This window comes from Brachyistius frenatus, unplaced genomic scaffold (genome assembly GCF_029030835.1).
Source record: "Brachyistius frenatus isolate BFR_SWC_R1_liver_20210118 unplaced genomic scaffold, ASM2903083v1 Contig_38, whole genome shotgun sequence".
Lineage (NCBI taxonomy): Eukaryota > Metazoa > Chordata > Actinopteri > Embiotocidae > Brachyistius > Brachyistius frenatus.
Window position 1 is genome coordinate 1769412 of NW_027210637.1, and position 14968 is coordinate 1784379.

At 41.3% G+C, this 14968-nt stretch overlaps 1 protein-coding gene across 3 annotated transcripts; it reads right to left on the reverse strand.

Moving 5' to 3' along the window:
• Window positions 1-3983: 3983 nt before the first annotated feature.
• On the reverse strand, window positions 3984-14245 carry pitx2 (paired-like homeodomain 2). 3 transcript variants are annotated; one of them, XM_069701775.1, is made up of 4 exons: window positions 14202-14245; window positions 11447-11517; window positions 6533-6732; window positions 3984-5701 (listed from the first exon to the last, which is right to left on the reverse strand). In XM_069701775.1, exons 2-4 carry the CDS (start codon window positions 11490-11492, stop codon window positions 5144-5146), a joined length of 804 nt encoding a protein of 267 aa, XP_069557876.1. In that variant the 5' UTR covers window positions 11493-11517; window positions 14202-14245; the 3' UTR covers window positions 3984-5143. The 3 variants fall into 3 exon arrangements, with proteins under 3 accessions (XP_069557876.1, XP_069557877.1, XP_069557875.1); XM_069701776.1 differs by lacking the exon at window positions 14202-14245 and adding an exon at window positions 11604-11805; XM_069701774.1 differs by lacking the exons at window positions 11447-11517; window positions 14202-14245 and adding an exon at window positions 7213-7396.
• Between the last annotated feature and the right edge of the window lie 723 nt (window positions 14246-14968).

A 14968-nucleotide genomic window follows, 5' to 3' on the forward strand; every position in this document is an offset into this window, starting at 1 on the left:
AATATACAGAAATACTGCAGGTAAACCACCTTCTTAAAGATTTTTTTTTTTTTTAACCAATATGGGCTCATCTACTCTGTCGGATAAATTCACCAGTGTCTCTCCTGATGGATCATTTTCTCCTCCCGCCATTTCAAGGTCCATGAGAGCGGCGCTACTGATCTTTCCAGCATGCTTAATGTGTAGAAATTGATTTGGAGAGAAAACATCTCGGATGTGTGTTTTTGTTTTCATCCTTCTTTAATAGAACTTCAGAGAGCAGGAAGTGTGTGCGTCATGAAATTCGCCCTGGTTATCTGCTTTCACACGCTCTGGCCAGCCGCCTGCCCTCAAACTGCACCAAGCCCCCACTGTGAGGGGGAGGTGGGGTGCTGATACACAACTCGTGTAGGTCCACACACAAGATGCACATATATATATATATATACACCTAACAAACATGCTGCACACACCAGCACTGAGCTACGTATGAGCGCCACTACTCTCGAGCACGCAAACATAAATATAATGTTTTCACACACTTTTAAATCAAAGCCCGGGGGGGCGGGGGGGTTTGCGGTGTGTAAACAAACGCGAGTGTGGCAGTGAATCGAAATCAAATGCGACGATACATTTTGCGTGAGTTTGCTAAAAAAAAAAAAAAAAAAAAAAAGTCCACTCGGGTGGATTTGTTGATACTTTTCAAGAGTTCCAGAGATGGACTGCAATGCATCTTGTTACGGAGAACTTCTCCTCGGGCCTTAGGTGAGGGTGAGAATGTGTGAGGTCACACCATGTGACCTTTAGCTGAGGCCGCTGGCCAGCCATTGGTTCAGAGCCAGAAGCTCAACCACTCACCTCCCCCAGACACACAGCAGCCCTCTCTGCTGCCATGACTGCTGGACTTCTGGGGAAAAGTGCAGAAACTCATTGTGTGTTGGTACTCTGTATCTCCTGTGCAGCCATTATCCTACAAGTCCTCATATGAGTGTCGTCTCGCTGAAAACTACACGTACACGTGAGAACACACATCGGCAAGTACATGTTTGGATACATAAAAGGTGTATTGTCGCTTTCTTAAAAAAAAAAAATTGATTTAACGTGCAGTTTCTACAATTATGACTATCTTCCCTAACCTGTGGACAAATTTGGCTTTAACAACTAGAGGCCTGCTGTGATTTAATTTGGCTCTGTTGCCTCATTGCCCATTTCAAAAAATAAACTATTGATCATAACCAGCCTGCATGCACTGATACATCCGGAATCTGTATTACTTATTTTAACACACACCCCACTGCTCCAATGTTTTCTGCCAAATCTTATTGGAGAAATATAAAAACTTTAACTCCACATATTCAAAGAGATCCTTAATGGACAAAAAGCCAGCAGTAAATGCTTGATTAGCCTCATTAAATGCATTATAAAACATCACTGCATTGCTTAAAACAGAAAATGATATCACCTCTAAAATATATAGGCTCAGATATAATAATATAATAGTATATATAATAATATAGCTATTAAAAAAATTTCCCCTCAGGGATTAATAAAGTAAATACCTACCTACCTATTCATTTGAGGCATATATTTTATGCTAAAATTGAGTGTGTACCTCTTAAATATTGTTGTAATTTTCTCTGAATTAGTCTGTTAAAATTGGAAATAGCTCTGAAATCCTCTCGGTTTAAAAAGCATATTATATCAGGCAACTTCCAGAAATTTTAAAAAAAAAAATAATTAAAAACTGTTTCATAGCTGTGCACTAAACTGAAGAACCTGCCTCGTTACTGCGTAATTAGGAAACATGCTTCCCTGGTATACAGCATTATTAACCATGTCATGTCTCTTCCAAACCCGCCGCCGCATGAATATTGAGAACTTGTTAATTATTTAGATTGGAGGTGTAACGATACATGTTTGGTTATTTGCACTTCTTCGCTTTTTATTTGAATTCCCAGTGGATTTGGAGGTGAAAGCTGTCGAGTCGTTGAGTCTCATCACGTTGAATCTTTTTTTTTTTTTTTAATCAGCTGGCGGAACAAATCTCACATCAACATGTACTCGTGTGTTTTAGCCGTCCCTAAAAAAAAAAAAAAAAAAAAAAAAAAACCGAGGAAGGAGACGTTTGAATTTGTTTTAAACCGAGATTTAGAATTACAACTTTGTCGGAACATGAACTACATGCTAATAAATATTATCATGCATATTTCTCGGGTTTCCAGCCTGGAAAGCATGTCTTTTTTTTTTTTTCCACTTTAAAATGACGCATGTTTGACGCATAAATGACTCCGCAGTGTGTGAATTTAGAATATTAATTCTAGAGATGAAACGTGAGCAGAATATAAGCAACCATGGTGCACACAAAAGCCGTGTTTTGTGAAATTTCTCAGCACGAACTAGTGAATAAAACCTGTGTGTGTGTGTGTGTGCGGATGCAGCCACAGCAGCTTAACGTTGTTGTTATCCATTACATTTTTAATAAGGTCTTACCTTGAAGAAGTGGAGAGGCACCAAAAAAAAAAAAAAAAGAAAAAGAAGAGAGCAGACCTGACCGCCGTGTCAGCCCAGAGAACACTTCCCCACTGAAGTCTCCTCTCTTCAGGTCACCCACTGTTCCCATGTTGATTTTGTGGATGTGTATTGAGGCTGCAGACTTGCTTATTCGCTCGGGTTTGCCCCCCCCCCCTCCCCAGTCATCTGATTATCGCTCCGCTTTACCAAACTCCATCTAAAAGGTGACACTTGTGCTCCAAACAACAACAACAACAAAAAAGAGAAAGATCTAATTGGAGGAGTTCAGGCCGCTTGGATGCGCACTGCAGCTCACAGGGAGGGAAATAGAAGAATTCTTCTCTTGTGTTTGTTTTGAAAAAACAACATTTGGACTAACTGTGATTTATTTCTCCTCATAATAATCCCCCCCCCCCCCCCCCCACCCCTTGAGAGTTGACCTAAGGCCTCATCTAGCATGACATCAGATCCTAAATCAGCTCAATCGCCAAGCAGCCCACTTTATTCTTTTAACATAATATTCTGGTTAAGTTTGATGGTCAGTAGATGTTTTAAAACGGAACATAAACACAAACACACACACAACTTTCATGAGGGAACCTGCATACTGCACCCAGATCAGCCTCCGAAGACAGATTATTTATGTCTCTTTCTGCGGGGAAGTTTTCCGGTGTCCCCCCCCCCACACCCCACCCCGGTGTCTCCGATCTGCCTGCGGCCGATGAAGCTGCACTCATCCCCCCCCCCCCCTCTAGCTTCCTCCAGCCGTGCAGCACCGGGCCCACATACCTCTGTATCTCCCGTGTGCGCTTGTTTGCTTAAGCTTACGAATCATAGTTTGTTTTGCTTCGTCGCGTTTGCGGACCGTGAAGCATGACTTGAAAAGTGCAACGTTAAAAAAGAAAACGATGGAAAGGCAAACAGATGCTCCTATACGAATCGGGATTGGCTGCATAATTAGACGAGATCATTTCGCTTTAAAGGAGCAAGGATAGCTTTTTTAAAAATGTGCACATTAAGAGCTCACAGTTGCAGTTTATAAATCATGCTGATATATTCAAACACGTCTTTTATAATAGAGCAAATTTGCAGTTGTGGATTCTTTTTCTACTAATCCACTTCGGAAAAATACTTTCTCTTCTGAGATCAAACACAGGCAGGAAAAAAAACAAAAACAAAAAACCTAATGGACTGCTGTCATTGTTGTGTGGTCCAACTCCTTATTTTCTTTTCTTTTTTTGTTGATTCCTGTGTTATTTCAAGCACCAGTGACCAAGCCGAGGCTCTTTGGCTGGGCAGGCAGACATGTATTCAGCAGTTAATCTGACGGAGCATCTCGGTGCTATGTGTATTGGAGCGGCCCATTGTTTTCCTCTATAGATTAGCCGCACAAGTACCTCACATAATCGAAAGGCTATAGACAGACTGTCATTGCTTTCCACTCCACTAACAGACTACAAGCACAAAGATTCAATAAAAGTCCCCCAGTAGAATGTTTTTGAACAATATATTTACTTCCATTAAATAAAACACAATAGTTTTTTTGGATGTTGGAAAAAAAAAAACCAAAAACATAATTCCGTACCAAATAGTATACACAGAGCAAAAACCAAATAATTTGTCGCAGGAACATTTTTGATGCGTCTTTTTTTTTTTTTTTTTTTTTTTAATCCAGAATTGCTATTCTAAATCGATATTCACACAGACATTAATAATAAATTTATAATATGTTAGAAACACACAACTGGTGCGTTTGAGTATGTACATTCCCTTTTGTTTGCAAGCAAAACATGATTCCTTTTTAGGTTTTTTTTTTTTTTTTTTTTTTCTTCCACATGCGTTGATAAATTGAACCTGGAGAGGACTGGAGGGGTTATAGCGCGCATTCGCCTCGACAAACAGGAGATGATGATTCAAATATATATACAACCTTTTCAGTCAACAATTAACGTCCAAAATCCACCATGAAAACCCTTCACGACGAGCTATGAAAAAAAAAAAAATGAAAACAGGCCTTTTTATTTTAAACTGAGGCGCAGTGTGAAGCAGGCCTGGATTCATCAAAAGGGGAATAAACCTAAAAACTCCCGTTTCAGTTTGACTCCGAGCTGAAGCTCAGCTTGTTTCAGTGGTTCAGTCTTCTAGTGCCCTTTTTTGAAAAATGAAAAGGAAAAAAAAAAAAAAAAAAAAGTAGTTGTAGTAGTCTCTTGTTCCTGTGGCCGGCTGTTTGTGATTACCCACCCACACACACACACACACACACTGCAAAAAATGACCACCATAACAAGCCATTTGGTGTTGTAATCACCCTCAAAATCACACTTTCCCCTCTAAAAAATAACTGAAAATGAATGCACCAACAAAATGTGGAGGGATAATCTCACATGTTTCTTTATATATTTTGGATTTTTATGGAACAAGTGCCATTGTTATGAGGGAAAAAAAAAAAAAAAAAAGTCTGAATAAAGGAAATTAAATCCCTACTCGTATAAAGAATTTGCCAGATGACCAAGAAATTTCCTGAAAAAGGTTAAAATGGTCTCACCGCCGGGTTTCCTCACTTCGCTTGAGAGAAAAAAAATATCACTTTAAGCGTCACTACAAGCCTCTAATATCTTGCTAAAATGGTTATTTTTTGCAGTGCGGGTAGGTATTAGACTGGTCTGTCCACGGCGTATTGGCAGGCGCTCAGATTAGCGGCCGGATTCTGCACAGTGGCGTATCCAAAACTCGAGTGCTGCTTGGCTTTCAGTCTCAGGCTGGCCAGGCTGGAGTTACAAGTGTCCCTGTACACATAAGGAGGGGTCGGAGGCGCGTAGGGACACGTCGGCGTGGGCACCCCCGAGTTAAGAGACGGGTTACTGAGGTTGTTCAAGTTATTGAGGCTGTTGAGGCTGGATCCCGGCACACCGGTGACCGCCGATGGCACCATGCTGGAAGTCATGGAGGATATGGAGTTGGGCGGTGAGAACATGGTCTGCGAGGACAAGGGGTTGACATTCATGGAGTTGAAGAAGGGGAAGCTTTTGGTGGATAAAGAGGCGGATGTGAGGCCCTTGGCGGCCCAGTTGTTGTACGTGTAGCTGGGGTACATGTCTTCGTAGGGCTGCATGAGTCCATTGAACTGTGGGCCGAAGCCGTTTTTGCAAAGCTCGGCTTGCTGGTTTCTTTCCCGTTTCCTCCACTTGGCTCGCCGGTTCTTGAACCAGACCTGAAGAGACAAAGGAAATATAAAAGTTTAGAAATTTCATATTTTATTATCATCCTAATTTTTTTTTTGCAATTGCTTCTAAATTTAATGCTAAAAGAACTCTTATTTCCTAACAAATTCCACCTTTTAACCGTTTCTGTGCTGACATCGCCTCCTCGATTGCGTCTTTATCGGAGCAGAATACACGCTGTGGTCTCACTGGACCTTCTTAATGCGGGAGAGGATGTGTATTCCTCTGCGAGCTTCCACAAACACGCTGACCTTAATCACACAACGCCAGGGCGACAATCGCAAAATACAAGCTTTGCACCTCTTTCACACGAACAGGAGAACACGACTGGTATCTGTCACCGACTAATGTCAATCTACTCAACTGTTAACAACTTTATTAGTGTTTAATTGCATTTAATTGGTAAGCAGGACTCCTACTCATTTTGTCCCTTTTTTTTTTTTTATTAGAAAAATACAATTGCAGAAAAGATTAAAAAAAAAATTCCCAGAACTACAACTTGAGCTAAAGTTAATTATTTTGCACTGCGTGCAAGAGATTCTATATTTAGCCTAATTGATAAACATAAAGGCCAACAGAATTAAATAGAATTTACACCAGCAGTTTATTTTAACAATACTTTGCTTATTTATTTTTCATTTAAAAATTGTGTCTTACGTTATTTATTTTTTTAAAGACATTTCAGCCGTGCGTAAAGTTGTCCGTTCGTGCGTAAATTATGGCGAAATATAATATATAAATAGGATAACCGGACAATTGGCACAAATTACTCGGAATTGTACACGCCAATTGTTTTTGTTTACACCCAAGAGAATACTCACCCTGACTCTGGCCTCTGTGAGGTTGGTCCACACGGCTATCTCCTCCCTCGTGCTCATGTCCGGGTAGCGATTCCGCTGGAAAGTGGCTTCCAGTTCCTGCAGCTGCTGGCTGGTGAAGTGAGTCCTCTGCCGCCGCTGCCGCTTCTTTTTGGAAGGGTCATCTGAGGAGTCGTCGTTTTTATTTTGGCTCTTTTCTTTTTCTGTTCGGAAGGAAAGGAGGGTACTTAAATCAGGGTTTGGCGGATTAAGGCCCGCACAGCGTGAGCAGAATCAAATCCGGATCCATGACTCTCGTGGGAAATTAAACTAAATTGCTGTTTTATAGAATAAATCCAGTTACTTATTTCTTGTTGTGGGTTTTGTATTTTCCTTGGTTTTATGAGATTTGAGTGAACCTCTTCATCTACTCTCCATAGTGGGAATATAAGTGAAGGTTTGACTAATTTTAGTTGACACAAGACGAGGTCTGTCATTTACAAAACACAGAAACTTTCCCCGACAACAACCACACACAGGCCAAACAAATTGTCTGCTGCTAAAGTGACAGCTGTAATCGCTTATTTGCATGCATGTAAAACTCCCTCTGCGGTGATTGATGGGAGCCATCTATTGTTTGATATCAGGATGACATCTGCGGTGCCTCGCAGAGCGAGCACATCTGTACCCCAGGCGGTTCTTACCGACAGACTCCGGACTGGATGTGTCCGACACAGTGTGCACCTCAAGCCGGTGTTTAGAGTCCACAGACCGCTGCAGCGGCTGTAAACTAGAGGCCATAGCCAGAGCCGTGTGGTGTGTGGAGGCGAGTTTATTCCCTGTTTGGTGGTGATGGTCTACGTTTAATGGATCCCTCATAGAGTTCATCGGTAAAAAAAAAAAAAAAAAAAAAAAAAAAAGAATCGCACAACCTTTTAGAGCAGGAAGGATACGCGGAAAGTCCGACTGCGGAATGTGTTCAGCTCTCCAAAAAACGCACGGCAGCGCGGTTCCTCTTGCGCTCGAGAGAAAGCCCTCTTTCTGTTAAAGCTGGAAAAGGCTTTAAAATAGGCCATTGAGTTTTGCCATGGCATCGGTGGAAAACAGCGGCTACCTCGGCTGACTATCAGAGTGACAAGGACAGGTAGGTGATATTAGATCCAGAGGCACACACACTCTACACCGCTCACTGTTCATTTCAGCTGTTGCCTGCGCACTGCCTATCCAACTGCGCCTCTATCCAGACCTCCACGTCACCATGTTGCGCCCGCCCATATTCTCACTGACAGGCACATCCATGTGGATGTGACGGGTGTGCCCAACCAACCGGAGCTTGCAGAAACGAGATATGTCTACCAGTGTGTTTATGCGGGCTGGCGCTTATTTTTTCTCTTCCAAATAAAAGCATGTAAAGAGAGATGGGACGCACGGTGTACCCACGGTGCTCAGAGGTGCCGTTGCGCAGCAGCCCAAGACCAAATAAAAATGAAAATAACACAGTTTGGCCTCATTTTATGAGATGGGTCCAGTGGCCCAGTAAAACGATGTAGTTCTATTGATACCCACACTGAGCTGCATGCACACAGGCTCTGTCACTGCAGTTTACTCTGGGACTCGGTGTGGATAAAGCCAGCCACCGAGCGGATTGTATTGAAAGCACAAAGAAAATAAATGCACACCGAATATCAAACACAACCACTGACTGCACCACAAAGACCCCGTGAAAAGGACAAACAAATGTAAGTTCAAAAGGAAAGGCTGCGCCGAGCCTGCCTGCTCCGAGCTGTCTGTGCGCACTTGACAAGTGACGCTAACTGCCAGACATGCACACTATGTTAAAAAAAGAGCACATGTGCGGCTCGTGCAGTTCATACAGGCGTGGCGGTGCTGAATTGTCATGCGAATAATTCATTCAGAGGGAATGATGATACTACAAGTAACAAGGGTGGCGAAATGACTTAAACTATACCTCCAACAAAGCGGATTTAATTAAAGTTGTGATCATTAAGAATATGTCCAGTGCGCGTTTTGTCTCGGTTTACTGGTGGTTTACTATCCACTACATCCCTGTATTCACGCCATGCGCAGGAAAAGCATTATCAGTCATAGTTGTCAAATGAGACGGTCCTCTTGACCTGAAGGTTCATATATCCGTTAAATCAGCCTCAGCGGAGCCCCGCAGTTACCCACGCAGACTCGGTATGTTGACGACGGATTCCGTTATCTGGGTGCTTAACTGGATCTCGTCTCACTTTGGACCACAGAGTCCTTTCCAGCGAACACTCCTGTGCTTTTTTATTTTTTATTTTTTTTAATGTGATAATAATCTCATTTGCGGAATAATTTTTGAAGGATAATTTTTTTTTTTTTTTTAATAAATTTGAGCTGATATCTGAGCCATAAAAAAAAAAAAAAATTCGAATTGCCAAAAGATTGTGACGCATTAAGGCAAAGTAAACAGTTCTAATGAAACAAACGCCTCTTCAGTTTTCTAGGTGAGAGGGTGGAGGAGTGTCAACGGGCTAACAGGTGATTGAAGTGGCGGACAGATCGTAAAGAAACGAGCAACAACTACGCCAGTTACCAAAGCAAGTGAAAACTTTAAAATATAGAGATCATCATCATTATCATCATCATCAGAATCACCTACATCATCATCATCATCAACAAAAAGCACACTTCCAACCTCCACGTGTCCAAGCGGACGCCCATTCATTTGGATTTGGCGCTGTTTAGAAGTTACTGGGCTAATCCCGTGAAAGCCCCAGATATATAAATACCAGCAGACCATAGACTGTAAGCACACACACACACACACGCACGCACGCGCACGCACGCACACATCAATGGCTTCTCTTGCAGAGCAATAAAACCACCTTCCGATCATAATTTAATCCAACATCAGTAGATTTATTAGCATGCTTTTGTTATTACAGGTGTAAATAATGCAATAATAAATAAACACACTTCCGATTTAAAAACGTTCAATGTAAAGAATGTGGAAACAAAATTATTATTATTATTATTAGGCCTTATTTGAATGTGTTATAATAAAATAATATGCACTATAAACCAGACTCCGGCTTTTATTTTGTTATAATAAAATAATATTTAAAATAGCGAACCGTTGCTCCTTTTTTTTATTTTTTTATTTTTTCAGGCGTTTTCTTATACTAAATTTGAAGTGGATTATCGGTTTCCTCTTCATTTCTACCTTCTGAATGCTTCATCTCTCTTCAGCGGATTACTGCGTGCAATAGGCCTCCGCCATAGAGGGCCATTAATTAGCAATTCAGTCAATATAGGAGGGGTGTGGGGGGGTGGGGGGGGGGGGAGCGGAGGGGGACGACGACAAGGCTTTTTTTTTTACATAGGATTAAGGAGACATCAGATTCCTCCATTAGTATATTCCTCCTCACGAATGGGCTTTCATTATACATTTAGTTTTCCCCGGAGTCAATCCCACGAGCGCTGCATATATTAGAGCAGCACAACAGTTGACGCTGGCGTGCCTATATTTGCAGCCATCACTTTTGCTCACCGGTTGTTGTTGTTGTTGTTGTTGTTGTTTTTTTGGTTGTTGTTTTTTTTCATATTTTTTGTATTTAAATGATCTTATTATTGTTAATCAACGGTCGTTCACAGCTATGAAGCTATTGCACGCGGCACTCTGTCACGCTCACCCATCAATGTCGACTGTAATGAAACGGAATGAGTGTTATTGGTTATTCATTTGCGACCCTAAACAAGACCTGATGTAATTCCCCCCCCCCCCCCCCCAGCACATCAGAGAATAATTAACAAGTCCCGGGCCGTGTCGCGCGGGATTGCAGCTTTGCTATAGTCTGATATCGGTTTTCAGGGACGCTATTCCTATATTTTGGTGAAAAGATATACATATTTTTTTTTAAGGAGTATTGGCGTGAAAATATGTTTGTTTTCTGACCGTTTTCTCGCTCTGCCGAATACCCGTAAATGTAAAAATTTCAAGAATAAGTGGTCATACGTGGCCATCTTTTAATTGGACCCATTAACTTTGGTCATCCTTATCAAATTATTGGATGACGCTCAGTGTGGTCTGCCTGCTCCTTCTTGCCGCACTTTTGGAGCTGTTGCTGATCCACATGTGACCACCAGGTGTCGCTCTAAGACAGCGAACAAATCGGCTCCACCGACACACTTCAAGCGCACTGACCAACGAATAGGCCAAAAATATCTCCACCGTTTAAGGCAAACCAGTGAAATTCACTGTAAAGTATAAACACACAGCATCTTTTTTTTTTTTAGACTGTACAACTTATAAAGTCAATTCTAGTGGAGTTTAATTGTGAAGAAAAGGCAGATTATTTATATCATCATCATAAAAACAACTGATTTATATTTTTTGTAGAACTTTTTTTTTTTCTTTTTTTTTACTGTAATTAAAGATGTTGGGCTTCTCTTATGAAGTTGGCCACACTGCTAGAATCGCTTAATTAATTATAATAAAGTGACATTTTAATATTAAGATATTAGTGTCCCTATAATCTGTGCCACTGGCAAAGGTGCAATAATAGCTATATTATTAATCATTTTAATTGCCGGAGGATGCCAAAGAGCCTCATTTTCTTAAATTGTAGTGTTTCAACTTTGGATTAATGTTTTCAAAATGATAACAATTGTTTCAATTCATCTTCAAATACACTAATAATAAAATAATAATAATAAAAATAATTTTAAAAAGCTAAAATCTCTCTATTAATAGATTCAGCTAATTAATGGTACATCTTATGTTTGGAAAGTAACACACTTGGAAATCTTTATTTGTAAACTGTTTTACTAATAGTTTCTGTTAAGAATTGATGTGATAAAACACGTGATATCAAGCTGTGTTTCTAAAACTTCCGTTTTGATCATTTGTGCTCCATCATATCGATGCGTATTGCTGTTGATACTCACCTATTTGCGCGCAGGTGGTGGCCAGTTTGCGACAGTGGGAGTCCATTATGACAATTTGAGAAAAACCGCTTCTGTAAAAACAGACAAAAGGGAGTCATAATTAGTCTTTCAGACAGGTAAATAACCTCCTGCGTGCTTCACTGTCACACACTTCTACCTGTGCAGCCAGTCATTACGGACTCAACATCAGAATACGAGGGACTTGTGTGCACAAAGTAGAGTATTAGATTGCAAATAAAGATGCTGGTAAAGAAAATATCTGAAATCAAAAATCGATTAAAAGTCAGATATTCCACGTTGTAAAGAGCAGGAAGAATTGACAATGTCGGGGTCAAAATAAAAGTATAAAAACTCAGAGCAGAAAGTTGGGATGTCAGCGGTGCGCACTGATGGCAACCGGTTGCAAAACGTGCGTCCTAACGAGTCTCTTTCTGGTTTGAAAGTGTCATTTTTTTTGGGGGGGGGGGGGGGGGGTGGAGGGGAGGGGGGAAAAGAAATTCGTGTCACGGTCTCGGCGATCGATTTAATTCCAGTTTAACTTCACATGTGTCAGGAAACAGTTGTTCACAAACACTGAGCTCAAGAAAGAAGAAGAAGAAGAAGAAAAAAAAACACGTTTTCAAGAAAACCTCACTTGATTTATAAGAAATAATCTCCTCATTTTTACGCTGTTTTTCCCCATTTGATTTTTAGACAAATTAGACTTCCTACCACACTCTGTATTGTTCTGTATTTCGGTGATTTATTTTTGTACAGTGTGTAAAATCCGTGGTGTTTCGCATGAGCCGGATTCTGTGTTTTTGGTGCAGCCTGCAGCAGTTGGAAGTGGAATGATTCCGCAGTAAAATCACGGGATTAGAGTCTGATTGAGATGTCTGTCGGTGGGATATTACAAAATTCATTATCGCAGCCCTCATACTACCTCGATATGAAGTTACACAGATGGGGTTTTATTAGTCCAGGCTCACACTGTTTGCTTATGATAATTCAAGTCGGGGGGAATTTGCATGCAGTCATGCTGTTAACCATTTTCCTCAGTTCTTCTCTTCACCTGCTCTACATCATCTGCGAGGCTTCTTTTTTTTTTTTTTTTTTTCTTTCATTCAAAAGATGCAGATATTGGAGGTTAAGTTTTACACGGCGTGTACCTGCACAACCTTCCCCCCCCCCCACCCCACCCTCATCCTTCCTCTATATCCCCGCTGCAAAATGAAATAGTGGGGGTCAGGCTGTAAGGTGGAAGGTTATTGCAGGATGCTGTGTTATCTAATCAGTCAGATTTAATGAGAGGAACCCCTCCAATGTTTCAACCTGCCAGGCTGCTTCGCGGCCTCCGCGATTTATTCATTTTTCATTTTACTGGAAAAAAATGTGAGCACAATTTCTGCATTGAAAAAAAGTATTACTTTTTTTTCTATTATTATTATTCTCTCTTATTTTTTTTATTTTTTTTTTTTACTGGAGACTTCAAATTAAAGGCGTGTATTTGTCCTTAAAGGTTCAGGTTAAAAAGCATTAATCTTTTTAAAATCTGAAATGAACCATTTAACATGAGCAAATAGGTTAAGGTGTGTAAATTAGGCCTATCCATTACGTTAAAGAAAATGTACCCTACTGTGGTTGTTTTAAAAATACATATGTCAGAACAAATGTCACATCTTTACGTAATCATTTTCTTCAAATGTAGTAATGATAATCATAACAATTCTTATTTTATAATAAGAATATAGGCATACGTTTCTCACGTTAAATGGCGGTTCAGCGGGAAATTAAGCTTGACGACGCACATTCATTTCTATTTGAACTCCACGGGAGCGGTTTAAAAATAGCTCTATTGGTATTTTTGATTACTTATATTAATCTCGTTCATCCATTCATTCTCACTTCATGGACTCGCCTGTGCTCTCGCAACCGACGGTCGATATGAGTCAGTGACTCACATGGCACCGGGCCCAGTGCAGACAGAAAGCTGGCATTGCCTCACACTGGCTTTACTTCTGAAATTAACACAGTAGAGCATGAGACTGCAGCCTTTACCGGGAGATGAATCGACTAACCTCCACCATATGGTGCCGTATTAATTAAAGGCGTGAGACCGTGAACGTCGCCTCTTTTTCTATCCCGTTTCTTTTTTTGTTGTTGTTTTTTTTGTGTTTTTGTTTTGTTCTTTCAATGTTGAAAAAGGACGCAGAGGAGGGTAAAACTCACTTTACTCTCTCTAAGACTTATTTGCGAGGTGATTAATTAAAACAAAATTCCCCCCCCCCCCCTCCCCATATTATCTTTGGGTTAGTTTTTGAGACTTTAAATGCGATTTTACGCCAATTCGTTCCAAACTAACAGGACAAAACGATGTCAAAATGCGCAAACATCCATGTTTTCCTACATATTAGTCGATATTTTCTAGTTTTCTACAATCACCACCTACTTCAGGACAGTACTGTCTCTTTTACCGCCCACGTATTTATTTGTATTTCCCCACACTCCATCACTGCTAACGATACATCATTATCATCCGCCGACCTGTAAAACGAACCGTACCCTGACATCACTCCACGCTCCTTTTACGTTACAGCCACGGCTTTGAAATTCACATCAGAGACCCAAAGAGCAGACCCCCCCCCCCCCCTCCAAACCCCCCCCCCCCCCAAAAAAAAAAAACACGAGGTGGAACAAATTCCTTCACTTGCATAAACTCACATCTCACTTTTTTCTTTTTTCTTTCCTCTTTTAAAGTGTCCGTAACTGCACTTACCAAGTTGTCGACACCGGTGGGGGGTTGGGGGGGCGGGAGAGGGGGTGGGGTGGGGAGCTGACTTTTCCCAGCCGCAGGCGCTTTTATTCTGAAGTGAACAGATAAATTCCACCGTCCAAACTCACTCGGACACCAGTAGTTGCGTTTACAGCGACGGAAAAAAAAAATTAAAAAAAAAATCGGGCAAACTCAAGGTCCAGTGTACACCGAAAGTCTTTTAAGTTTTCTGAGCGTTGCGTGGATCTTGCTCCCCCCCCGCTACGGATCCGAGAAAAGCGAGACGCAGCGCTACCTTTTAGGATTGTTTCATTTATGCGCATAAATAACCATCTATTTACAGTGCGAGGAGAGGCAGCGAAGGAGGCGCTTTCATCCGAGTCTCCCCTTGGTTCGTCCTCTTCTGTCTTCCTCAACTTTTTTTTTTCTTCTTCTTTTCCCCCCCGCCCCCCCTCCCTTGAAAGACGCTCCAAGAGTGGCGCAATTTTCCCTGCTTTTGAGCTCAGAGAGGGACCCGAGCGTGTGTGTGTGTGTGTGTGTGTCTGCGGATGTGTGTGTGTGTGTGTGTGTGTGTGTGTGTGTGTGTGTGTCTGCGGATGTGTGTGTGTGTGTGTGTGTGCGCGCGCGCCTTTAAAAGGGGTGTGTTTGTGTCTGCGCCTCTGCAGACGAGCAGAGGGCAACATCGGAGCCTCTCAACTTTCAACAATCAAACCAAACATTTTTTTTTTTTTTTTTTTTTTTCGGGGGCATCTTTTAAAAAGCACGTTTAA

What these genes read in the sequence shown, in the direction of transcription:
- pitx2 (XM_069701774.1), bottom strand. Translation starts at nt 7,396, where the DNA reads ATGAACTCTATGAGGGATCCATTAAACGTAGACCATCACCACCAAACA. An exon ending in ATCCAGTCCGGAGTCTGTCG is followed by an intron (nt 6,733 to 7,212) that starts GTAAGAACCGCC and finishes CCTTCCGAACAG; the next exon opens with AAAAAGAAAAGAGCCAAAAT. An exon ending in TCACAGAGGCCAGAGTCAGG is followed by an intron (nt 5,702 to 6,532) that starts GTGAGTATTCTC and finishes TTGTCTCTTCAG; the next exon opens with GTCTGGTTCAAGAACCGGCG.